Source organism: Meriones unguiculatus, chromosome 5 (genome assembly GCF_030254825.1).
Source record: "Meriones unguiculatus strain TT.TT164.6M chromosome 5, Bangor_MerUng_6.1, whole genome shotgun sequence".
Taxonomy (NCBI): domain Eukaryota; kingdom Metazoa; phylum Chordata; class Mammalia; order Rodentia; family Muridae; genus Meriones; species Meriones unguiculatus.
Window position 1 is genome coordinate 127138183 of NC_083353.1, and position 26175 is coordinate 127164357.

Consider the following 26175-nt stretch of genomic DNA (forward strand, 5'->3'; position numbering starts at 1 on the left):
TTTTCTCTTCATCACTCCAACCAAGGACATTCCTGGGCTGGAGCCGAGTGGGATGCTTGGTTTGTAATAGAGGATAGCTCAGTTTATACCAGAAAACAGAATTTGATTGGTTCCTTAAGAGTAAGTTGTTATACACCAGAGACCATGACACTGTTTTGTTTTATTCCTGGCCCTGGGATTTATCTCAGAGCTTTAAGCATGCTAGGCAAGGGTTTTATGGTCCCAAGGTTTTAAAATTTAACATAGACATTAGAAAGAACATGACAGGATACTGGAGATATGGCTCTGTGCTTATAAGGGCACTTGTTGCTCTTGCAGAGGACCCAAGTTACCTTCCCAGAACCTTCCATGAAAGTTTATAACTGTATGTAACTCCAGCTCTGGAGAGCCAATGCCCTTTTCTGACCTCCAAGGACAACCATATGCATGGATTCACACACACACACACACACACACACACACACACACACACACACACACTTAAGTTTAAATTTTTTTTTGTTGTAGTTGTTTAAAGTATACCAAGAAATTTTCGGCCAGCTGGATGTGGCAGCACATGGCTCATATCGGAGCACTTGGGAAGCCGGAGTGAACTTGTCGGCGCTCGGGTGCTGATGCAGCCTGGGGCGCCTCTGCTTCCGGTTCTTTTGCCCTGAAGCAGGTTGCTTCAGCGCTGCCAGCTAGGGGAGGTGGTGTTTTAGGCAGGTGGCTTTCATGCCACTGTATTGGCTGGGCAATGTTTAAGGGAGAAGGCTTCAGGGTTGCCATATTTGCTGGGGAAGTGCTTTGTAGAAAAGCTGCATTCCAAGGAAGAAAGTGTTGGGATCTTCATAGTAAATTCATACTTATAATTTTCAAACATCAGTGTTCTTACTCCTATGGTCACAGATTATTTGAATTTCTGTTTGATGAATTGCTCCATTAACATAAGAACCACATTATGAAGTGCTGATAATAGAAAACATCACAAGCAAGATTCATGTTTCAGTATCTTTTCTGGTACCCAATTCAAAACCAAGTATTTGTTGAATGACCAGGTAAATGGATTGATACGTATAAAAAACTGAGAGTGTGAAGAACTGCCAACTATTCACCGAATAAAACAAGTCACAAAATAAAAAGACAAAAAAACAACCCTGTCATTTGAGAAAAAATAATTAACCATATACATAATATAAATATGGAAATTCTTGAACAAGATTTCATAGCACTCTAACTTTCCTTTCTGTGCATTATATAATTTTAAATCACACATGTAATAAGTAGAAGATTAGGATGTGGGAATATTTCAGTTGTATTACAATGTTTTCTTCACTCTTTTTATTTTAAGGTTTTCTCCAGGCTCTGAAAAGCATCCTTACTAACCACCTGTATGTTATATTCCTGGTACTTACATTACTACAAATCAGCAGCTTTATTGGAAGCTTTACTTACTTGTTGAAGTTTATAGAGCAACAGTTCGGCCAGCCAACATCTCAGGCCAACTTTATGTTAGGTAAGACAAGTGATGTATAAACTGAAAACATGACCGCTACATGGTATGGTTTAGAGGAAGTTCTTTATTGCACACAGGAGTGTGAGAACAGAGAGAAGCTTCTGGAAGAGTCCAGAGCAGAGAGCAAAAGTCAACTGAATATGGGTAGCAGACTAACCTTATCCAGGGAGAGAGGTGAAAACGCCAGAGGAGAGAGAATAGAGAAAGCATGCCGAGAGAGACAGGCCACAGCATAAAGAAAGAAAAGAAGGAAGGAAGCAGAGGGGGTGGGTAAGAATAGATCAAAATAGCAGGGTGGTAAGCATTAGTGTCTGGAGGAGGGGCAGCGGGTGAGCTGGAGGACATTTGCTAGGGGAGGAGTGAGAAGGGCTGAGACTAGACTGGACTATGAAATGTGTAACAAGTTCTTGTCATACTGAGGGAGCCTGGAGGACCTCTGGGCTTTGGTATGCTCAGAGGCATCCCATTTGTCCTTTCTGCCAGTGTTGAGAGAAATGACTCCTTTAGTGGAGGAAACCACGAGTTCCTGAGCAATGCTGGCCTTTATCTAATCAGAAGAACTCTTTCTATAATCATTTTTTGGATATTTGGACTGTCTTTTGGAGTCTGGAAAATTAGGGTTCCTTTCAGACCTGACAGATGGTGCACTATAGAATCTGGGCCCTAGGCACTTGCACCTACCTGTACCCCACTAATGCAGAAACACACATAACATACACATAAACAAAGCCATGAAATAATCCCAGTGTTGAAAAGATTTTAGGTTATGAAGGCCTGATAAACTTTCATTATTATTTTCCGGGGTCTGGTGTCCCTCATAAAATTCAGGCATCCAAAGGCAACGTCTAACTTCTGTTATCACATACTGGTGTCCTGCATTTGGTGGGAAGGCATTATTTTTGTTTTTTTTTTTTTTTTCACATCTTTTTGTTTTTTTTCTTCCATCTCCATTCTGGTCATTTATTTCTACTTTGAAGCAACAGAATTGAAGGGTTTATGTAGATACACCACAAACAAACAAACAAACAAACAGACAGACAAAAAAAAACCATCAGAGTAATCTTTCTTACATAATTATAACATTTTCCTCTTATTTCCAGGAATTATAACCATACCTGCTATGGCAACTGGAATGTTTTTAGGAGGATATATCATTAAAAGATTCAAATTGACTCTGCTTGGGATTACCAAGTTTGCATTTTTCACCTCTACAATGTCCTATGTGTTTCTGCTATTATATTTTTCTCAAATCTGTGAAAACAAATCATTTGCTGGCCTAACCTTGACCTATGATGGGTTTGTATATATCATTTCATCAACATGGTGATATGTTGACTCCAACTAGAAGAATGTGTGTAAGAAAAGCAGGGCTCAAAGCAGTTTCCATTAAATTGTAATTAGTAAGCTTCACAATTTATAAATGCTCCAAACAATCACTTTTTGAGGTCTCTCAAGAGCAGCGATTTCTCTTTTAAAGAAATTATTTCCCCTTTAAAGAAAAACTGGGTGGTTATGATCATGTCATTTTCAGAGTATTCACAATGTGCAATAGCTATTTGGTCACAGGTACCTTTGTCCCCTTGAGACCAACATAGAGTTTATACAACCAACAATCCCTGGACAATCACTGACACTTATGACTCAAATTTGGAGTTTTAGACTCCAAAATTCTTGGTCTTCCCATTTCAGCCTTGGCTAGGTTGTGAATGTAGATGCAGGCAACTTGCACAGCCATAGCTAGACAACCTTTATCTAGAGCTCATTAAACAGATGCCTGTATAAGCGACCAGTTCTTCATTCTCTGTGAACTGGCTCTGCTACTGTCCCTATTAGAATTAGACATTCAGATATCCCAGTTTTTTTTTTTTTTTTTTAACTACATAATGAAACACATTTCTGGCACTTCAGCTTCCCTAAGGTCAGGGACAGGAGTCTCCCGTGCAGACTCTTATCGCCTAATTATAGCTAGAAATTAAGAAAGCTCACACACCAGTAACTCATGCAGATTTCCCATTGGTCAGACTAGCTTTGGAGTTTTGTGACTCATTAGCCTTTCTCTTCCCTCCTCTCCCCTTCCTTCTGCCTCCCCTCCTTTCCATTCCCTTTCTTTCCCTCCCTCCTTTCTCCTATTCTCCTTCTCCTTCCCTTCCTTTTCACCACATCCTCTCCCTTTTCCTTCCCTCTTTCTCTTCCCCTCCATTCTCCTTCTCTCCTCTTCCCTTCCCTTCTCTTCATTCCTTTTCTCTAACCTCAGTCCTTTTCCTCCCCTCTGCACTGACTTCATCCTCTCCTCCCATTCTCCTCTTCACCCATCTCTTCCTCCTCCTCTGATTTCTTTCTTCTATTTTCTTCTTCCTCTTTCCTTTCATCCCCTTTCCCTTTCCTCCTTCTCCCTCCGTCGTTGTCTCTCTCTGACATATGTCTTTCTATTATATACCTCCAGCATGAACCCCGTGGACTCTCACATAGACGTGCCGCCGCTTTCTCATTGCAACTCAGACTGTAGCTGTGATAAAAATCAATGGGAGCCCATCTGTGGGGAGAATGGAGTGACTTACCTTTCCCCCTGTCTGGCTGGATGTAAATCTTCTAGTGGTGATAAAAACTCTAAGAGTATAGTGAGTATCGGTTTTCATATTCTCACCTCTCCTTGGTCATAACTTCACAGGAAATCTCACAGTTGCCCTCACATCTTTCTAGAGCTAAGGTGCCAGTCTAAGACGCAAAAATCCTATTATGGTCTGCAGTTGTGAAACCTGGGAGGTTACCAAAGCTTCACATGAAATCCTCCTCGGAATCATCAGACTTTTCTGTGACTTGAATTCTATTTGGAGATCACTTCACTTCAAGCTTTTCATTTTCAAGAGTCAGAATAGTGTCTTTTGGAACCTGGATGTATTTAGGGTTTTGAAAGCTCTTTTCATGATGCAAGCATCTAACTGTCATCACTGAAAATGACTTTATATCTCAGATGCTAAAGACAAATATTAAATCAACATATAGACAAAACAGATTTTTTTTTCTATAGAATTATGTGAATCTAATTCTGTGCGCCCTACCCTTTTGATTTCCTGAGAAACAGCCCCTTTCTTGCTTGCCTGACTGTCCAATTCTCACCTATCAGTTCTGAATTCCCCAACACTACCGCTCCTACCCAGATAATCCAGTATCCTTTCTACATGTGCCTAATATATGTCATGCCATGCCACCTTGTTTTCATTCAAAACGCTCCTTTCCTTGTGAAATATGAGTCATCCTCAGTCTCCTGCTGACTCCCAAGCATGGAAATCACTATGGTAGTACATAACCTGCCAAACTACTCAGCATCTCACACAATTGGACAAATACCCTTGTTTACCATTTCCTAATACAAACATCGGGTATATAAATAGTTACGGTTTATGCATTTTTGGCGCAAGATCTTTCTATGTAGTTGAGGACACCCATGGATTCAGGGTTCTTCTGTCTCAGCCTCTTAAGTGCTGGGATCACAGATGTGCACAGCCACACCTGGCATGATCTTTGCTTCCCTCTATAACCTGTGTGGCTCAACCCATTTGTATAAGTGATTCTTATTTTAGATTTTGGCCCCTCTCAAACTATCAAATGTGATCATTCTCTGGGAAGTTCTTTCCAAAAGCATGTGGCTGACACAGATTTTTTAAATAAAGTAAGGAAGTAAATATAATATAGGGGAAAAAGTGAGAGGAAAACAACTATGAAAAAGAACATGTCTGAATGAAGAAATTATGAATAGTTTCAAACACTAATTTATTTCATTATTTTATAACCTTGAAATTGGAAATGAGTTGATAATTAAGAGCAAATTACATTTTCTTGTCCAGAAAAAAATACAGAGTACTATATTTATTATCTTTTAGTTATTAAACAACTATGTTTTTTTAGAAGTTTTAAAAACAGTAAACACTTTTGCTAGAATAGAAGAACCTTTTAAAAATGGTATGTATTTATAAGACTTTCATATTTTACCAATACATTCTAGAATATTTCAAAATCTGTCTTTTAGGTATTCTATGACTGCGATTGTATCAGAGACTCTGGTTTCCAGAACACAAACCACTCAGCACACTTGGGTGAATGTCCAAGAGACAATTGCAAAACAAAATATCATTTGTATATATGTTTTCAAATCTTGAATTCTTTTTTCACTTCACTGGGAAGCACTTCGTTTGTCTTGATCCTGATAAAGTGAGTATACTTTGTTTCTGTTTGCTGCTTCTTTGTGGGGTATATGTATAGGTGGCCATTTAGAAGTTTTGATAGTTATCTGTGGCATCAAGCCCCTTCCACCTCTACTCTGGAGGCCAGGTCAGGGCTGCCTCTAAACTTGCAAGGACAGAAGGGAATGCGGATGGGTGCTGGGGACCCACACTCAGGTCCTTACACTTTTAAGCAAGAGATTTACTGACTGAGCCTTCTCCCCATTCTGAGCTTGAGTTGTTAAAGCTTCTACATTAGTTATGTATGTTAGATTATAAATATACTTACCAATTTCCATTGTCTTATATTTGGGATCTAAACGCGTATCTTGTCCCATTTTAATTTTTCGAGAGCACGTTCTCATGATTATTTTATTTGTCCAATACTATAGATAGCAATAATTTTGCATATGCTTTTTTTCTTTAGAGAATCTGGATTCTGTGTGCTCTCAGCTTGCTAGACAATTAAAATGTAGATTTATTGGGAATTGTCTCAATTGTAAGAGTCTCTCCTTAATTTTAAAAGAACTTTTATGCTCATTTTGATTCTGTCCTGAGAAACATTTATTGATCTTCATGAAAGAAATCCACTTGGAAGCCTGATAACATTTCTATGATGTGATGGGTTATCAGTTGAGAGTGATTACTGCACTTCCAGGAGGCCTGAGTTCAGTTCTCAGCACTCACCTCAAGTGTCTCCCAACCACCTGAAGCTGCAGCTCCAAGGAGTCTGACCCCATCTTCTGAGCTCTAAGGGCACACACACCCTCACACACACATTAGTAAAAATTATTATATTATATTATATTATATTATATTATATTATATTATATTAAAAATTTGAAATAATAGTATTTTGAAAGTGTTATTTTACCCACAGAATAACTTTTGATCCAATCCTTCATAATAGCCTGTAGGCAGAAGAAAAAAATATATGAAAATAGTTGAGTTGTTCAGTTTTTTAAACAAATATTTAGGCAAGATTCTGTGCTTTTAGAATGTTCCAAGGAAAGTTGGAGATAACTTCTTGTGGACATACATCTCGGAGTACAATGTTGAAGACCATCATGAATCAAATTATCATTAAAATGGGCCCATGACAATTCTAAAATGATCTTAATGCTATAGGAAAATTGTTGTTGTAAGATAAGGAAAAAAAACAAGCCTCGTTTAAGACAGGCCAGGAATTAACAAAATCTCAAAAACAAAATAAAACCAAACCAAACCAAACCAAACCAAAAAGGGTGTTATTTGATCCCACAACATAAAGAAGTAGCTGGATGAAGGCTTTAAGAGGGAATTGGTTCACGTCTTAAACCCTGACACTGGAAAAAAGCAAAAATTGGAAAAGAAAAGTGGTTGGTTGGCAGCAAGTGTTGAGAAGAGTGTGGAACAAAAGAAATGGAAGGACTGGAAAGGAAACAAGTAATACAAGCTCCATTTGACCAAGCTCGTCCTCAGTCACACCTAAAACTAAAAACATGAGACATTTGTATGTCGATCTTTAAAATGTATTTATGTAGGTATGGTGACCTATTTATACTTTTAAACTGTGTATTTATTAAATTTCCCTAGAGGCCAAGAGAAAAGAGAAAAGAGGTTTTAATTCCTATTGAAATAAGGATAGACATTTAAATAGCACCTACATTTGTTTAAATTCTGTTCTGACCACATACTACATTAAGCTGTTTCTCAGGATCAGTGTGCTAACACTGAGCTTCACTAACCACTCTCTTTGCCTTCTCTCCTAATATATAACCATGACGTTTAAAATTTTTATTATACCATGTTTAATGTTTTCCCTATTTAGCTCTCTTGATGACTTCACTTACTTATTCATTTATTTTTGAGACAGGGTTCACTATGTTGCCCAGGATGGTCATATTAATCATACCTACCCCTCAAGTGATCTTTCTGTCTTGGTATCCATGACCTGGGGGTTGACTAGGAACAACCAGAATTCTGGAATAAAGTTTAATAATAAGTGATATAATTCAATAAGTGATATCTTTTCTGCAAAGATTAAGGAATGGTCACATGCCATGAAAATTGAGGCTCAAAGTGCTAATACATATTGAATACTCACAACTCATGAGGTGAACTGTTGTCTCGTATCAGATAAGGAAATGGAGGCAAATGAGTGAATAACGTATCTACCTAGTCCTCTGAAAAAAAGAAGCATCAAGTAGTTTCAGTCTACACAAATATATCATTTATTCAGTATTACTATAAAATATTTAAGCAGAACTTACATTCCACCCAACACATTTTCCCACATAATTTCATTCTCATCAATATGAATGAGATTTTTACAGAAGTGAAGGTGTCGCCCACTCACTAAACACTAATAGATGGAATTATGCAAATGACTTTGTAGATATGAGAACGTATTTCTCTTGTCTATATATCTGTTGTGAAGATTTAATTTCTCTTTTGTTTATGTGTGTGTTTGGTGTATAGCCATGGCTATGTGAGTACAGGCACCTGGAGTGTCCAGAGAGGCTGCTGCATCCCCTGAGGCTAAGGGTCCAGGTGGTTGTGAGCTGCCAGTGTGGGTGCTGGGAACAGAAGGCTGGTCCCCCACAGAAACAGCAAGGACTCAGCACCATGCCACTTCCCAGCGCTGACTGACTGTATACTCTACATGTTGACAACATGTTCTCTACCTTTAACATAACAGCTACATGTAAGAGTGTCCAGAATACATAACTTTCTTGACTCATCTGGTTATAGTCTGTAATGTTATGTGTACTTCAGTGGACTTCTCTGCTAATGACAGTCACAGCAGTAAGGAAGCAGAGGGTGTGCTGAGACGGATGCCAAATGCAAGCATCTGGTCATTCCCCAGGGCCCTGCCTGAATGGGCCACAGGAAATCAACGTCTTTATAGACATCATAAACCTGACTAAAGATAGTCTCACAACACTTTTATAGAATAAAACACATAATGTAGCCAGGCTTGGTAACTCACATCTGTAAGCTCAGTACTTTACGAGGCTGAAGTAGGAGGGTTGCTGGGAGTTCAAGGCCAGCCTGAGGTAGAGTCTTAAAATAATTATTTTTAATAAAGTAAAACTATTTTCTGGACTCTCTTGAAATTATCACTCAGTTGTTTGTCTCTTGTCAAACTATGAGAGATAACTTTATAACACAGGGGCCATTCCCTTAAGAGTTTTCATCTAACCATAAAGGAAAATAACACTGACCAATAATTTAAGTTTAAACTCTACTTAGTATTTGACTACGTTTCAATGTTTCTTTGCTTTATCTTATTGCAGGTCTGTTGAACCTGAGCTGAAATCACTTGCAATGGGTTTCCATTCACTGGTTATACGAACTCTAGGTATGGTAAGCATATCAAATCGGGAAAATAAATATTCATGCCAAACTTAAAAGCTGACCGTAAATAAGTTTTGATTCTAAGGAAAGCTTAAAGATTTAAGATCATTTCTATTCATGGTGAATAAAAGCAGTAGGATACAGAAGAAACTCAAGTGTCATGAAAGAGAATTTTATAGTTAACTGCAAAGTTGAGACTAGACTAAGGAATTGTCCCATCTCTACAGTAAGTTATGTCACAGAGATTGGCAGTTCCTTTTCATTGCAACGAAGTGTTTCTTTCAGGTAGGCAGAGTGAAGGGCCATCTCCAGACATAGCATTTCCAGGTAATGCCTCCTGTGAGTTGGGAGTGTTGGGAGAGTTGGGAACTTGGTAAATTTGAGTGTGCACAGAACAGACACTGAGGCTGACTGCCTGGTTTTGGAGGCTTTAGAAGCTTCAGCAGCTAAGCACGCAGAAGGGAAGAACTACGTCCTGGAATACATCACCTTGGATGAAGAGAACCCTTAAATTGAAAGAAAACTCAAAAAATTGTGACTTTTATGTCAAGATTAGGTCCCCAAGTCCCAAGTTCCTAAGTATTGAAAGGGTGTAATTGATAAGGTTTAGGAAAGATCTATTTCTCCCCTCTCTCTCATTTTTTAAAATTTTTATTTCCTGTACATTAAATTTACACATGAAACAAAGTCTAAAAATTTTAAATTTTTCTTTTTTAACAAAGTACAATAAAACATGAAAACCCCAAAGACAGAATACATGACACTTAAAATTCAAAATCAAATTAGCAGAATACTAAATATTTACAAAACAATATCTTTTTAAAATATTTATAAAGTTACATGCAGTTTTGTAGAACTGACAAAAAAAACTGTCTCAAAGATGGGAGAATTGTCCTTCACTCCTAAAAGGAAAATATGCCCAATAGAAATCTGAAGGGTTCTGTCTTGGTAGCAACACTTTCTCTGTGTGTGCGTGAGGACTGACTTGCATTCAGGGCAGGGCCGCTGCGCCCTTGGGACAGGGCCGTGGCCTGGACCTGGCCAGTGGTGCAGATATGCACACGCGTGTGGTACAAGCCAGGTTGACCCACAAAAGGGACCGGAAACCTAATGCGTTCCACACAGAAGCCTCTGTGCATGCCAGGCAGGCTGCTGTCATCTCTGGAGATGAGTGTGCCGCTGGTTTCCCAACGCCCAACTGTCTATACGTTCAAGAAAATATTGTCCATCGTGTGGGTGCTAGCTCCCATTCCTCGGTGCTCTTCAGCAGTTAGGATCACTTTCCTTTATAGGCCTTGCCCCTAATTGTCTTGTTTCACAGCTGTTCACACAGCCTTTGTAAGATTTATAAACATTGAATGGGTATGTATAAGGGGATAGAAAACTTGAAATTACTCATGTAGGGATAGAGCAGAGAGCTCATCAGAAGTAAGCACTGATGCAAAGATTTTAAAGATCAGCAAAGGCGTTGTGTGGGGTCTATCTCAGGGACCTTTGCAAGCAAAGGAACATAACCCTGGCTGAAAACAGTGGAGAAGAAATTGTTCATGACCAGTGTAGGTGAAACAACCTTGGATCCTCAAAGGAAAAATGCAGAGTTAGAAGAATCAGAAAGAGGGGGAGGCGAGAGGACAAAAAGAAGGAGGAGGAAGGCGTCTCTGGGGTTCACTGTGTATCTCCAGTTTGGAAGCTTCTACACATACCAGGAGCTCCCTACCACCAAACCCAAATGAAACTCCACATTGCTGACTCTGCCTTTAAAACCAAAGTGCTGTGTAGTCAGCGGCCCTCCTGATAGGCTAAGAAAAGACTCGAGGAATAAAAGAAATCCCTCTAACATCATAAAACATAAAGAAAGGGGAATTTGCCATCATAGTTATGAACTACGGCCTCATCAAACCTAAATGTTTCTGAAGAAAACATACACCAATAAAACTTCTAGTTCCCAGAGCACTGTCTTCCGTACAGTATGGCTGAGCATTGTGAAACACCTCTCAGGAAACCAAACTGAATAAGTGACTTGGAAAAGAAGTCATTGAAAAAAAATAGTAAATTCTAGTAATAACCAGGTCCAAGTTTCTTAGCTAAATGGTTTTTTTTACGTGTGTTTACACCAGTAACATCACTCAGAAAATACATATTATTAAGATGTTTATATATATATATATATATATATATATATATATATATATATCAACCTTTCTCAAAGGATGGCCCCAATATTTTGAAACATGAACTTCTAACCCATTTCCTCAAACCGGTTTTTCTTTGGATACAATGGCCTCTGCTATCAGTCCATTGTTAACTACTGTCAGAAAACTGGAGTAGGAGCTGGAGTGACAGCTTGGTGGGTGACAGCATGTACTGCTCTTACAGAGGTCAGGGTTCAGTTCTTACCATCTTGACAAGGGGCTTGGAACTGCCTGGACACTTGAATTCCAGTGGATTGATGTCCTCTTCTGGCCTATGGCATTACACTCATAAGCATGAACAGATAATATACAAAAAAATTAGTTAAAACTAAAACAAATTATAAAGAAGAAAACATACTGATTTTTTAAGATGAAATCAGTAAAATCATTTTCTTGCATAACAACATTTGAGATTTGTTCATCAAAATACATAAGAAATAGAACCAAATATCTCAGAATGAGACTCTACAAACATGTCCCTCCAATCTGGGGCCAGTTTAAGAACTGAGCCAATCTCAGAGTTGATAAGAACAGTGAGAAACAGTTACTTCTCTACACTACCCAGGAGCTTTGGAGAAACCGTGTACTGTACGTTGCACACTACAATAAAACCAGGTTAGGCCAACTACTAAAGTCATATAATTAGAAGACACAGAAACAAAATTTACCAACAAGGTCTCTAAGTTGAACTTCTCAGGACATTTCAAAAGATATTTAAACATGTACAAAATCATTGGAAAGAAAATGCTGGTCATGGAGTCAGCTGACACCAAAAAGAGGGCTGGTCTCAACCTAGAAGCCAACATTCCATGGCAGAGATGATGGTCCATGAGGCTGGTCCTCCTCTTCTCTGGGGAGAGTCCTTGTGTGAGAATTAATTCCCTTTTTAGATTTCTTTTTCACCTTTGAACATTTTTATTTTATATGCTTGTTTATTTATTTAGATAGTAACTAAACTTTATGTGTAAATGAAAGTTTATGTGTAAACTTTTATTTATGTGTAAGTGTGCATGCCTACTTTTCTGTATGTGTAACACCTACACACAGTGCCCATGGGGTCCTGAAGAAAGAATCAGATTACCCAGAACTAGAATTACAGGCAGTGGACTCCTGGAAGTAGATGCTGGGCACCATACTCTGAGGCTTTCAAGAGCAGCAAGCACTCTAAACCTGACCCATCTCTCTAGCCTGCATCTTCAGTTTTCTTCAAAGAGCGGAACAATCTCCTGGCTTTTATAGGACTGTGACAAGTGCTTTTCACGGTAGCCACAAGACTTCAGTTCTACTCCAATATTTCCAGATCTTTTTGGGAAGAAAAAAGAAGACAAATGGCCATGTTTAACTAATAACATCCTTCTTTTCACTAAATAGGCTTTAGCTAATTTGTATTGTAAGAACATAGTTTACGGGCATGTAGAATTCCTTCTTTATTATGTGTGTTTGACAGATAGGTATAGACAAAAGATGTTTATAATATTACTCTATAGTATGATCTTTGCAGAAATCTTTTAACATAAATTTTGCATATATCCAAGCAGAAACAAGGACATTATCCTAGTAAGTTTTTAACTTTTCATTCTTCACAGTGTATCCCTGTGATATATCACCTAAGTATATTTGAAATATTTGTCTTGGGTTGATAGCTTTTCCTCTCATGCTGTAGGAGGAATTCTAACTCCAATCTATTATGGAGCATTAATTGACAGATCATGTATGAAGTGGTCCATCACCAGATGTGGAACGCGTGGGGCTTGCAGGGCGTATAACTCCACACTATTTGGGTGAGTTGTCATGAATAGATTTCATTAGTAGATTTTATCTTTGACTATGCTGATATCAAAATAGTATTTTCTTTTTATACTTTTTAAAAAATGTGTATGAATGTTTTTATCTATATGTATATGTGTGCACAACATGTGTGTAGTCCCGTAGAGGACACATGGAATTGGATTATCTAGAACTGGAATCACAGATGATGGCCAACTGAGGGTTTGACTAGAAAGTGGGAAAGAAGGAAAGTTTATGTTCTGTTCATGAGAAGAGAAGATAACTGAATAATAATTTGAAATAAATGGAAATGATATTCTTTAGAAAACAATAATTGTAAATTTAAATATTGATTAATTATAAAACAAATATTACTCAAAGTGGATCTTAAAAAACCTATTTGGGAAGCGTGTGTATGTTTTCATCATGACCTAAGCCTTCAAACCTGTAACAGAAAATATTAAAATATTTTTAAAATTCTACATAAGAAAAATCAGAGCTGGTTACAGTGGCACATGCCTTTGATCTCAGTACTCGAGGAGGTAGAGACAGGCAGATCTCTGTGAGTTCAAGGCCAGCCTGGTCTACAAAGCAAGTCCAGGACAGCCAAGGCTACACAGAGAAACCCTGTCTTAAAAAACCCAATATAGGTGGTGTCGGCTGAGTGCTCTGAGATCAGACCGGCCATTTGGCCATTTCCCTCCCTGTGTGTTTGCACGGGACAGTGAAACTCATTCTCTGGTGCCCTGGTGCCCACAGTTCTATCTCAGGCAGCGAATCAGGCACGCAGGCAGGGCTCTGTGCCGGAGCCTGGGTTCCCAGCTCTGGCTCTGGGCTGGCTCCTGGGGTGCCCGTGGAACCCGAGTCTTTTCCAGGGGATGTCTGGGTGACCTAAGGTTGGTCCCAATTGTTTCCTGCACCGTGGGGTTATCTCTCGACTGAAAATTCCAGTCTCTGATAGTGTGGTGCGCACAGTTCAGTCTGGGACCGTGACCAGAGACACTGGCTTGTGGCTCTGGCCTGGGGCTGGGGCTGGGGCTGGCGGCCGGCAGCCAAGCGTCTGGCGGAACTGGGATCTCTTCCTAGGTTTAGCCAGTGAGTTAAAAGCTGATTGAATCCCCCACCGTGGGGTATCCTCTCACCTGAAAAACACAATCACTGTGTTTTATGGCGGGCAGAGTGAATGGAATTTTATGTAAGAAGTGGGAAATAGCAAGAGCTGGAGAGGACAGGAACTCCACAAGGAGAGCAACAGAACAAGAAAATTTGAACACAGGGAACTTCCCAGAGACTCATACTCCAACCAAAGACTATTCATGGAGATAACCTAGAACCCCTGCACAGATGTAGCCCATGGCAGTTTAGTGTCCAAGTAGGTTACATAGTGATGGGAAGAGGGACTGCCTCTGACATAAACTGATTGGCCTGCTCTTTGATCACCTCCCCCTGAGGGGGGAGCAGCCTTACCAGGCCATAGAAGAAGACAATGCAGCCATTCTTGATGTGATCTGATAGACTAAGATCAGAAGGAAGGAGAGGAGGACCTCCCCTATCAGTGGTCTTGGGGAGGAGCATGCATGCAGAAAGGGGAGGAAGGGTGGGACTGGGAGGGGAGGAGGGAGGGGCTTATGGGGGGATACAAAATGAATAAAGTGTAATTAATAATAATAAAAAATACTCAATAAAAATACAAAAAAACAATATAATATGATATGATATGATATGATATAATATAATAATTATATATTTTAAGCCATATCTAAAGGGAAAATACAAATTGAAAAATTAACTGGTGCTAATGACATAGTCACAAGGAAGTTTTGTAGATCTACTGAGCTCCCCAAATTGTAAAATACAAGTGAACACTGCAAGAAGGCTGAACCACAGAGACTGCCTTCCAGTGCTGATGGCCATGGAATGATGTATGTGGAGAACAGTCCTCCTCTTCTTATTCTAGGTTGTAAGACACTGTCAGACTGTCTTCCAAACCATCTTACCACCAACCACAAATAAGAGTTGTGGTGGTGGTGGTGGTGGTGGCATCATGATGAAATTTGTGTCATGATGGTGTTGGTTCCTCAGTGTAGTTGGTGTTACGGTGGGTGGTAAGGTGTTGTTAGTATCATGTCCCCATTCTGGTAATCTTTATTCCCTGATATATCCATGACTGGGATTAAAGACTGTCCATTCTCTTCAAACCCCCCATGGTTGTTTCCTTTGCTTTTTGTGTGACTTCTAGTTTGTCTTTTCTTGAGGCATAAATATTATGGCAAAGGGACTACTATAAGTAATCATTTTGGTATAAGGCATGGGAGGGATGGTAGCTTTTCATAGCCTTACTTTAAATTTCAATCTCAGTGCACCTAGATATATAGACTGTGAACTCTAGACGTATTTCTTTGTGCATTCTTTTTTTATTGCATGGAATTGGATGGCTTGGGGGAAAAGATCTGAATATCCCGCTCTTCCATCAGAAAGTTGGAGTCAGCCAGAGTTTAGTCTCTATGTCTTGACAATTCTTTAGAAATAATCTCAAACTCTTTATAGCCCAATAGATAAAGTTACTGGAATGTTATTTTTTTTAATTTTATGTTTTGGTACATAATCTTACTTTTTTTTTTTACTTTAAGGTCTGCATATCAGACATAAATACTATAATCTATATCACATAATATAAAATAATATTTGTCCCTTCTTTTCTCTAGAAACATCTACTTGGGATTGAACTCAGCTTTAAAAACTGGAGCACTTATTTTATATGTTGTATTACTTTATTTCATGAAGAAAAAAAATAAAGAAAAGGATAGCAAGACATTGGAAAATAGTGGAAAATCCATAGATGAAGGAAACCCAGAATCTATAAATAAAAATGGATACTATTGTGTGCCTTCAGATGGACCAAACGATGAAACACCTCTTTAAGAGAAGAAAGAGATAAATCTATTGCTTTGTTTTCAAACAACTCCTTAGTTCTTTCATTGAAGATTTTTACAGTATACATATGAAGGAGGATGTATAATCCTATGGATTTATATGGAAACAAACCAAAAATCAAAGAAATGAAAACATCTTTGTCAATGTATAACTGTGCATTTGAAGCTGGGATTGAAATCCATGATCTGTAAAAATTTTTAGAGTGGAAGTTGGCTAGTTTATAAAAGATAAACAATGATTAAGTATTTATTTAATCATTTATAATTTAATAAAATACATAAAATGCTAGGATGGGGAAGGGCAGTGGATGGAGATAAATTGGCTGCCTGTGCAGGGGAAAATATCTAATGTCTTTAAAAGCCAACGTTTAAATGGTTCTATTTATGCCTGGAGTCTCTGTGATAGAGGACTTCACGACATAACATCCTCAGGTATCCACATTAAGTGATACATTCTACAGAACTATTAATTTGAAATTGTATGTAATAACCCATGCATCTTCTTTGTAATGCTATACAAAATGTTGAGAATAAAACAGACACATTTAGGAAAATTACAAGCTGTGTTTGTCAGAAAAAAAATACCTTAGTTTGCATTTTTAATAGCTGTGGTAATGGATTGAAAAAAATCCATATTGACTGAAGAAAGCAAAGACCATTTAATAAATGAGCTTTCACTCCATCTGTTAGTTCTCTAAAGCAAGTGTATGCCAGACAAGCTGTAAAGGAAATCAGCATTTACCATAACAAGTGTTTCGTTTGTCTGTTTTTTTTTTTATTTTGAATGTGATATATATAATCAAATACATTATATATTTAGGTATAATCAAATATATCTAAAATCAGTATAAGAAGTAGAATTAATGAGACAAAAGAAACTTTGGCTATTGCATTATCTATTGGGTTTGGATTTAGTATAGTGGATTGTATAGATTGTACTTGCTTTATTGTCACATGTTAAACATTTTGTTTGCATTAAAATAACCTATTGCATTGCTTTTCTGTTGCTGTGATAAAACATCCTGACAAAAAAGTGCTCAAAGGACAAAATGATTTATTTTGACTTGCAGTTCTAGCTATACATACAAGGTCCATCCTGGTGGGAAGAGCGTGGCAACAGGCACAGAAGGTACAGTGACATGAGCAGGAAAATAGCCATTTCATGTTTTTTCCACATACAAGAGGAAGCAGAAACAGAGTGAACAGGAAATGGAGCCAGACTATAAAACTTCAAAGCTCTCCTCCAGTGATATGTTTTCTCTAGCAAGTCTCCACCTCCTAAAAGTTCCATAAAATTCCAGCACAATGCCCACAACTGTGTCCAAATACACGAGGTAGAAAGAGTAATTTTTATTCAAACTGTCACATCCACACACATAAACACTTACACTCATAATTTATATACATGTGTGTGTGTATGTGTGTGTGTGTGTGCGCGCAAAACTACAGTCATGCTCCAGAGATTCTGATTCAAAACATCTCTGGCAGAATCTCAATTAAGTCCTTCAGAAAACAATCCCTCCTGTCATAAGAGTTTTTACCATGAGATAATATAGCAAAATCATGCAGTGTGAATCTTGCCAGTAGCTGGGAACTGATCAGGAAGTTACGCATTGTAACTTGCCCTTCCACTGTGGAACCGAGAAAAGATTTATTAATCACACAGACAGAGAAATCTGGGGAAACATCACAGGCTAAGTCAGTGAGAATCATTCTTTTCCAGGAAAAAAAATATTATTTTCAAGCTCAAGAATTTTAATAGAATTTAAAAGAAAAAAAAATCTCATGGCAGTTGAGCTATAAATTTCAGTGGCCGCCTGAAGCAGGGTGATGGAGAAGAGAAAGAAAAACATGATGTTTCTAAGTGGCTACATGCGGGCCAGGGAGAAGAGATGTTGGGTGTCTTCCGAGTCAAAGGATAAAGTAGCCCACCACATCCTGGAAGTCACATCAGGGCTACCATAGTTGCTTTTCTGCAGCTGTGATAAACACTGACCAAAAGCAACTTGAGGAAGAAACAGTTTATTTCAGCTCACAAGCTGTAGACCATCATTGAGGAAAGTCAGGGCAGGAATGCCAGGCATTCCTGGAGGCAGAAACTAGAACAGAGCCCATGAAGAAAAATAATTGAATTGATCTCCATGGCTTGCTCAGTCTGCTCTCTGCCCACATGGAGCAAAACTTACAATGGATTTGACCCTTCGCATCAATCAAAAGAATACACTACAGACTTGTCTATAGTCTAATCTCATAGGGTCATTTTCTCAATTAAGATTTTGTCTTCCAGATAAATCTAGCTTGTGTCAAAATAACAAAACACTAACCAGGAAACAATGGCTATTAGACCTTCACCTGAGTTTCCATCTGTCCCTCCTACCCACCACAGTGTGTGCACTTCTGCTCCAGTTTCATTTGGTCTAGTGAAACCACTGCTGGAGTATCTAGAGGGTGTAATGTTAACTAAATCAGAGACTCCACCTATGCAGCTGTAGGAAGTTATCAGTCTAGCCCGACTGAAACTTTCCGGTGATATGGCTCTTTTGAAGTACCTCATCTCCCATTTATCCTTCTCCCACGCTCCTATAAGAAAGCCCACTAAGCTCTCTGCTTTGCCAAGACAGACAGTGAAATTATTTCTAGCCTGTCACTGGTGCCCAACAAAGGGTAAAGAGACATTTGTCCATAATTCCTCAGGAAAAGTTTCCCACATGTAATGTCTGTGGAGATTCCCATAGCAGATGACATGACAGGGGTGTAGTTAAGTGTGGAAGATATCACATGATGAGGCAGAGTGTTAAAGTAACCAAGAGCCCGGGCTTGCTGTTTTTCTAAAAAAAAAAAATCCCACTCTACCTGGAAATAACTAGATTTTCCAAAAAGAAGCAGCAACCCCAGTGAACTAATTACCTTGATGAATCCCCACTTTTTAACATCACAACCCTGTAAATCAAGCTACCAACATATGACACCCAGCCCGATAATATCCATCCAAATATAGCCCTTCCCAACTAGGCAATACTCAAATCTTCATATCTATCCAACTCTCTTGAGATGTGAGTTAGTTATCTGCCTGATAATCTCGGATCATTGTTAAGGTCAAACATGGTTATAATTTGCATTTTATCCATCTATTTTTCTATTGTAGTATATGGTTGAGACATTCTGACTGTAACCAGAAGTCTCTTTTACTCTGCCATTAATTTTATGAATTTTGAAGATTGATTTGAGATACTTAAGATTAAGCTATAATGGCAACCCAACTCCTCCATTTTATGCTAGTTATTCATCTTCTTATCCATTAGCCATTTGTCTCTGACTCCAGTCTGGAAGATAAATTTCCAGTAACCCTGACTCAGTAATCCCCTCCACCCAGAAATGTATTGCCATGTCCATTTACTTGTTATAACTGATGACTTTTTGGATTCTGAAACCTGCTTATGCAGACACGTATTGCCTTGACTACCTAATCTTGGCAGAGAAAAATAGTGCTTAGTTTTCTTGTACAGATGCTAAAGGTCTTCTTGTGATTTTCACCTTTAAAAATCTTTCCCTCATCCCCTTTTCACAGAACTCTCAAGCGTGACTTAGAGACTGTTGTCCTGCTGGTAGTAATCAATAAATCAATTAATTATAATTGGATTGAGTAAATAAATCAATTTAATTATAATTAAATCAATTAATTATAGTTGGATTGAGTCTATGATCTTTTCCAGGGGTCAAAAACTCCATAACATTTAGAGACCCCCCCCCCACTAGATTTCTGGTATAACCTCAGACTCAGGACTGGGTGTCTTGATATGAACTGGTAGACTTGGAAGTTCAGAGAGCCCAAGACCACACTGCCACAAATTAAATGTCACTAACAAAAGGTAGACACCAGAAGAAGAAAATCAAATGCATACTTGATAGACCCAGGGAAACTGAGGCTGCACCATCCCAAATTTGCAAGTTGAAAGCAAAACTAAAGTAAGCATTGCTGGACAATGTGCTTCTGCAGGTCAGATAGAGTGGTGAGTTGTTCTGTTCTGTTTTGGAGTCTGGACATTTGGGGAAAGAAAAGAGAGATCTGACAAAATCATAGACTCAGTCTCCCAGGCAGTAAAAGTGGCCATCAAATGTCTGAGTTCTACTGGTCTTTTCTGATTGTTTTATTGTACTGTCTTTTTCCATCATTTTCTTTTTTTTTTTCAATGCAGTTTATTCAGGAACCTTGAACAATCATCTGACCCTGGGGAAAGCCAGCCCACAGCTTAAATAGCCTCTGGGTAGCCAACCCCAGCGTGCCACGTGGGCAATGCAGATAGGTCCACATACACGGAAGCAAGCCAGATCCTCGGCCTTAGCCAAATGTGGAGTTGTTCGTGATAGAGAGCACTCACCATCGGGAAGGTGGAAGGCAGAAACCAACTCCATCTTTAAGGCACAGCATTCCGCAGCTCTCTACAGTTCCCCTTTTTTGTTTTAGACGCATCAGGCAAGAGTAGAGGTCTGTCTGATTTCTGATATTAGAAATAAATTGGGACTTTGTACCGATGTTCATTTAGGTGTCATCCACCCAAAGAGCATCAGACCCGTCCGATACCTTTTTCTCAGAGGCGGGACCTGGGGCATCAACCCGCATGCAATCAGACATGCTCTTCTCTGAGTCGAAAGCGGCTGACCCTGAATGCAGTGCTTAGCCTCGCATCCTAAGCGTAACATTTTAGCTTTTTATGGTAGCCAACCATGCTTGGGGAGACTGTCCTGCTTCAATGGCTGTAAAGGCCTGAATGGTCATGGCTGCATTACGCTGTTGTGAGACTCTAATCTTGCATATATACCACAGGCAAACCAAGGAGACCAACACCAGAAGGCCTGCTAACACTCCCATGCCTGCCCATTCCTTCAAATGATTCATGGCTGCAGCAATCCATGATGATAATCCTGTGGCTAGTCCTGTGTCCACTCTGATAGAATTTACTGTGACAATGGCCACTCTTAGCTGCTCCATTGTAGTATCGAATTCTCCAGTCCAATTATCTAAAATATAGCTAGACAATTGTTTAGACAGATTTGCAGCACAGGAAAAATTCTCATGTTGTATGCTAGTGACTCAAAGTCCAGCATACTTTCATTGACAGCCAAGTTGAGCGTTTTGCCATAGGGTATCAATTTGCTCCTGCACAAGGTCACTCCTCTGATTGAACACCATCAAGCCTCCTTTTAGTTGAGCATTAATTCCTTTTTGTACATCTAAGGCATGAGCTACATTGGCTAAAAGATTATTCAGGGTCTGAGCAGTCTGCACAGTATGACTCATGGCTAATGCCGCGGTGGTAGCTCCAACAGCCGCCAATGAGATGGCAGTAACAATGGTGGCTGTAGTTCCAAGATCCCTTTTCTGTCTGAAGAGAGTCATAGCGTGAGGGGCATCAAAGGGCACAGGCACCCAGCATTTTCTATTGTCTGTTGGATTTGTGTTTTCAAGTTTTGTTGCAGTGATAGGAGTCAGACTGAGCACAACCAAATCATCCATGATGTGCATGCAAAAGCATTTTATGAGTTTCTACAGGCAGACTGTTCCTGGCTGCCACCATGCTAGCTCCTGACTGGGACTCGCTTTGTCCCTCTCACTGCCTCACTGCAGCCTGCTGATTAAGTTTCACCTGTACCTCAGGCACTTCTTGAAGCCCTCCTGTTTGCAATCCTTTTCCCTCCCTCTGCTTGCTCTGTCTCTCAGCTGGTTTCCATCACTGACTATGGAGCTCTGACTGTTGACACCCCCAACCCATCCCTGCATGCCAGGTAGTAGATATCCTTAGTACACAACCCTCAGGAGCACCATAACTTTGTGATCCTACTTCTACTACCAAGCTAGCCCGTATCCAGAATTTCTTATCCCCAAGCCTTCAATGTTCTTTGCTTGTTCTGGTCTCTCCCTCTGTTCACTGGATTCAGTTTTTCAGGGATTCAGGTGTCTTTGGGTGTGGATAATATTGAAGTATTGTTTTATGCTGTTTACTTCATTAAAAAACTGGTTCTGGAGTTGGGTTATGGCTCTCTTCTCCTGACTCAAGCATGCTTCTTTAAAAGTTTCTTCCAAGTGGATTCCTAGTAAGGGGAACAGGGGCTGTCTCCAACATGAACTCAGTGGCTCGCTCTTGGATCACCTCCCCGTGATGCAGAGGTGGGGGAGGGAGGGTAGGCAGCCTTACCAGGCCACAGAGGAAGACAATGCAGACAGTCCTGATGAGACCTGATAGGCTAGGGTCAGAGGGAAGGAGAGGATGACCTTACCTATCAGTGGACAAGGGGAGGGACATGGGAGAAGAGGGAAGGAGGGCAAGTTTGGGAGGGGATGACAGAGGGGCTACAGCTGACATACAAAGTAAATAAATTGTAATAAATAAAAAAATTAAATGTTTCCTTCAAAACTCTGTTCTAGTCAGAAATCCATCTGACCCTATGACAAAGAGAAAAAAAAAAAAAACAAAACAACACAAAAATAACAGCCCAAGAAAAAAAAGTAGCATGTGCTTTAAAACAGCAAAAGTACAAACTTTCTGTACCTTAACATTTGTAAGCTTATTGAATATGGTTAAAATGTATTAAAAAGTAAACAACTTGATGCCAATGTTTCCTCAGTTCTTGTAGATGTCTGCTTTTTATAGTTTTGTGTTTAATTCCCTGTAGGTTACAGATATTTATTTATTTTGCAAATTGATATGTTTATAAAAATTGTTATTAAGCTTTTAAGATTGTCTGCTTTCATCTGCATACACATATAAGTTGGTTATAAAATAAAACCTTCTGTCTAAAGTCTCTCAGTAAAACTACAGTTGTGCCTGGAGTTAAAATTATCAGAGTTGGACTTGTTAAAAGTTATATTCATTCCAAATGAGATAGTCAAGCTCATTGGACTTTCATCTATGAATCCAATTACTCCTCTAAGGTCTTTGCATGCCATTAGCCTCTAATGGCATGATGCTTCAAGGTTTTCTAGAGAAGGTAGGGTATAAAAGCTAAAAACTAAGAATAAAAAGGGGGTTAATATATGCAATAATGCAAAAGATGATGTCATTGCTTTTAATAGTTGAGTAATATTCCATTTTGTTAATGTACCATATTGTCTTTATTCATTCTTTGATTGAGAGATATCTTGGTTGTTTCCAGAATCTGTAGGATTAACATAGTAAAAATGGCCATTTTACCAAAAGCAATCTATAGCTTCAATACAATTCCCATCAAAATTCCAACACAATTTTTTACAGACCTTGAAAGAGCAGTTCTCAACTTCATATGGAAAAACAAAAACAAAACAAAAAAAGACAAATAACAACAAAACCAAGATAGCTAAAACAGTCCTGTACAATAAAAGAACTTCTGATCTCAAACTGTACTTCAGAGCAATAATCCTAAAACCCACCTGGTATTCGCACAAAACAGACAGGTGGATCAATGGAATTGAATCAAAGACCCAGAAGTAAACCCATACACCTATGGACACTTGATTTTTGATAAAGAAGCTAAAACTGTTCAATGGAAGAAAACAAGCATCTTCAAAAAATGATGCTGGTCTAACTGGATGTCTGCATGTAGAATAATGCAAAGTGATCCATCTCTATCACTATGCACAATAATCAAGGACAAGTGGATCAAAGACCTCACATACAACTAGATACACTAAATCTGATAGAAGAGAAAGTGCATAATAGCACTGAATGCATTGGCACAGGAGATGACTCTCTTAACTCAACATCAATGGTACAGGCACTAAGATCAAGGGACCTCATGAAACTGAAAACCTTCTGTAAGGCAAAATACACCGTCAAAAAGACAAAACAGCAGCCTACAGAGTGGAAAAAAAACTTCCCCAATCCTACATTCTACCTATGGCTGATATAAAATTATATAAAGACCTCAAAAAAGTAGACATCAAACCAAATAACCCAATTTTAAAAAATGGGCTACAGTGCTAAAGAGAGAATTCTTGACAGAGGAATCTGTAATGGTCAAGAAGCACTCAAAGAATTGTTCAACATCCTTAGTTCTCAAGAAAATGCAAATCAAAACAACACTGAGATTCCATATAACCCTCAGAACTACTAGAAGCAAAAACTCAAGTGACAGCTCATGCTGGCGAGGATGTGGAGCAAGGAAAACACTCCTTCTTTGCTGGCAGGAGTGCAAACTTGTACAACCACTTTGTAAAGCAACTGGATGATTTCTCAGAAAATTGGAAATAGTTCTACCTAAAAACACAGCTATACTATTCCTGGGCATATACCCAAAAGAGGCTCCACCATACCACAAGGACACTTGCTCAACTATGAACTATGTTCATAGCAGCTTTATTTGTAACAGCTTGTAAATGTAATTCATTATCAAAGACAAGCTTTATTTAGTTGCCTTTATATGGTTTCAAAGTTAAGCCTAAAGCAATTAAATAAAAACAAGTAAAATTTATTTAAAATCAGGTATACTTAGTAAGTTAAATGTTGGCCCTCAAAATCCTCAGAGGTATGCTGACCATGGAATCTAAATTGGTTAATAATAAAGCTTCCCATGAAAGACAAAATTTCCAGATCCTAGAGGCACCCATAAGGTCTGTTTTAAAGAAAAAAAGATGGGACACAAAAGACTCAACTTGGATTGTGATAACACTAACATGAAGCAAAGAACTGCTCCATGCCTCACCTGCCACTAGGACCTTGCCCAAACTGTGGACAAGCAAAATGATGGAGAATTGCTTGCTCCTCTCCCTTGCTCAGTTAGTTCAGTCTCTCGTTCCTCATCCACAGGAAAGTTATGGCTTAAGTTAGTGCTGCCCTGTGTGATTGCCAAAGGCTGATGACCTCTTCTGCCCCCTAGGCAACCCTTGAAGAGCCAACATAACCATCCAAGTACATATCTGTCATTTTAATTGATTTAAACTGAGGCCATTTGAATATATTTCCTGCTCGAACTTATTCTTCTCAGCTCTCTATGATGTTGCTGGCTTTATTAGTTTAACAACAGTAAGCATAAGCTACTTTATGTGCTGCTGCAGCTGCCTGGTTAGTCCAGTCCATAAGTAAAAACCAGGCTTTTTTGTTTTGTTCTGTTTTGTTTTTAAGAGCTACTAAAGTTCATGTTAAAAAGGACAGATTCAGCCAGTTTACCTTGCTGACAGGCTTCACACTAAAAATACAAACTCACAAAACAGGTTTCAATGTATTTTTCCTATTTTTTATTTTAAAAATTTATCCTTCAATAAGTAATTACATTATAGTAAATAATTGAATTTAAAAATTAGTGTTTATGTAGGCTATGAGAGTCTAGAAAATGATTTAGTGTGCCAGTTGTAGAAGCCTAAAGCTATAAAAGCTTAAATAAGTTATCAAGGTCTAAGAAGGTAATTTAAGCTATATAAATGAAAGTTACAAAGGTCTGAGGATATGAAAGTGTATGTAAGTTGTGATGGTCTGAGAAAATGATCTGAGGAATGTAAATGCAAATTGAAAAGGTTTAAGAAAATGATTTAAGGTATGTAAAAACTAAAACTGTTTTAGATTTCTTTCCCTCTTGTTATTCTATTGTTATATTAAGACTGCAAAAGCTCAGAATTTTACTACAAATCAATGAAGTTCCAAAAGCTATTAATCTAGCCCTAGTAAGGTACTAGCTATCCTAATCATATCAAAGGCTCAAAATTTCCTTTGGATGTCTCCTAAATATAAACTTAAAAGTGTTTCACATTGTGCCATTGTGCTAAAATATCTCTGTCAATCTGTACACACACACACACACACACACACACACACATCCTCTGGACATAGGCAAAAACGTTCATGTTTTTAAACCCAAGTCATTTGAGGGGGTTCCCCAAGCTTTTGCTATGATTTGAAGGCATGAGTCTATTCCAGGTGTTTATAGACACTTGTTAATTGATTTTTCTACAATGAGAAACTGTACAGATTTCAGTACAGATTACAAACAATGGTAATGCTAATATAAATATATATATATAAGTTTCATCTCTTTTTTTTATTCATGTAAGCTTCAAGGAGTTGTAACTTGGATTCATTTGTTATAGGTCAAAACAGTTTCAAATGAGGGCTCCTGACATGTCATTCAACAGTCTAAGCTTCCCTGTCTATTCTTATGTTCTTGGGGGAGTGGTTTCTTCTTCCCCTTGTCTCCAGACTTTTTCCACGGTCCCAAACACCAGGACTACACACCTAGAAGTTTCAGTTGTATATCCAAGATAA

The 26175-nt window shown here is 38.7% G+C and overlaps 1 protein-coding gene across 3 annotated transcripts in view; it reads left to right on the top strand.

The window, feature by feature from the left end:
- The window catches only part of Slco1b3 (solute carrier organic anion transporter family member 1B3), a 51478-nt gene extending 34534 nt beyond the window's left edge, over positions 1-16944 (top strand). For all 3 annotated transcript variants that reach the window (XM_021661620.2, XM_060384368.1, XM_060384367.1), the window contains 7 exons: positions 1331-1495; positions 2596-2791; positions 3939-4113; positions 5523-5704; positions 8994-9058; positions 12910-13027; positions 15719-16944. In XM_021661620.2, coding sequence (XP_021517295.1) covers positions 1331-1495; positions 2596-2791; positions 3939-4113; positions 5523-5704; positions 8994-9058; positions 12910-13027; positions 15719-15935 — 1118 coding nt within the window. In that variant the 3' untranslated portion in view covers positions 15936-16944. The remainder of the gene's footprint in view (positions 1-1330; positions 1496-2595; positions 2792-3938; positions 4114-5522; positions 5705-8993; positions 9059-12909; positions 13028-15718) is intronic.
- The last annotated feature ends 9231 nt before the right edge of the window (positions 16945-26175 follow it).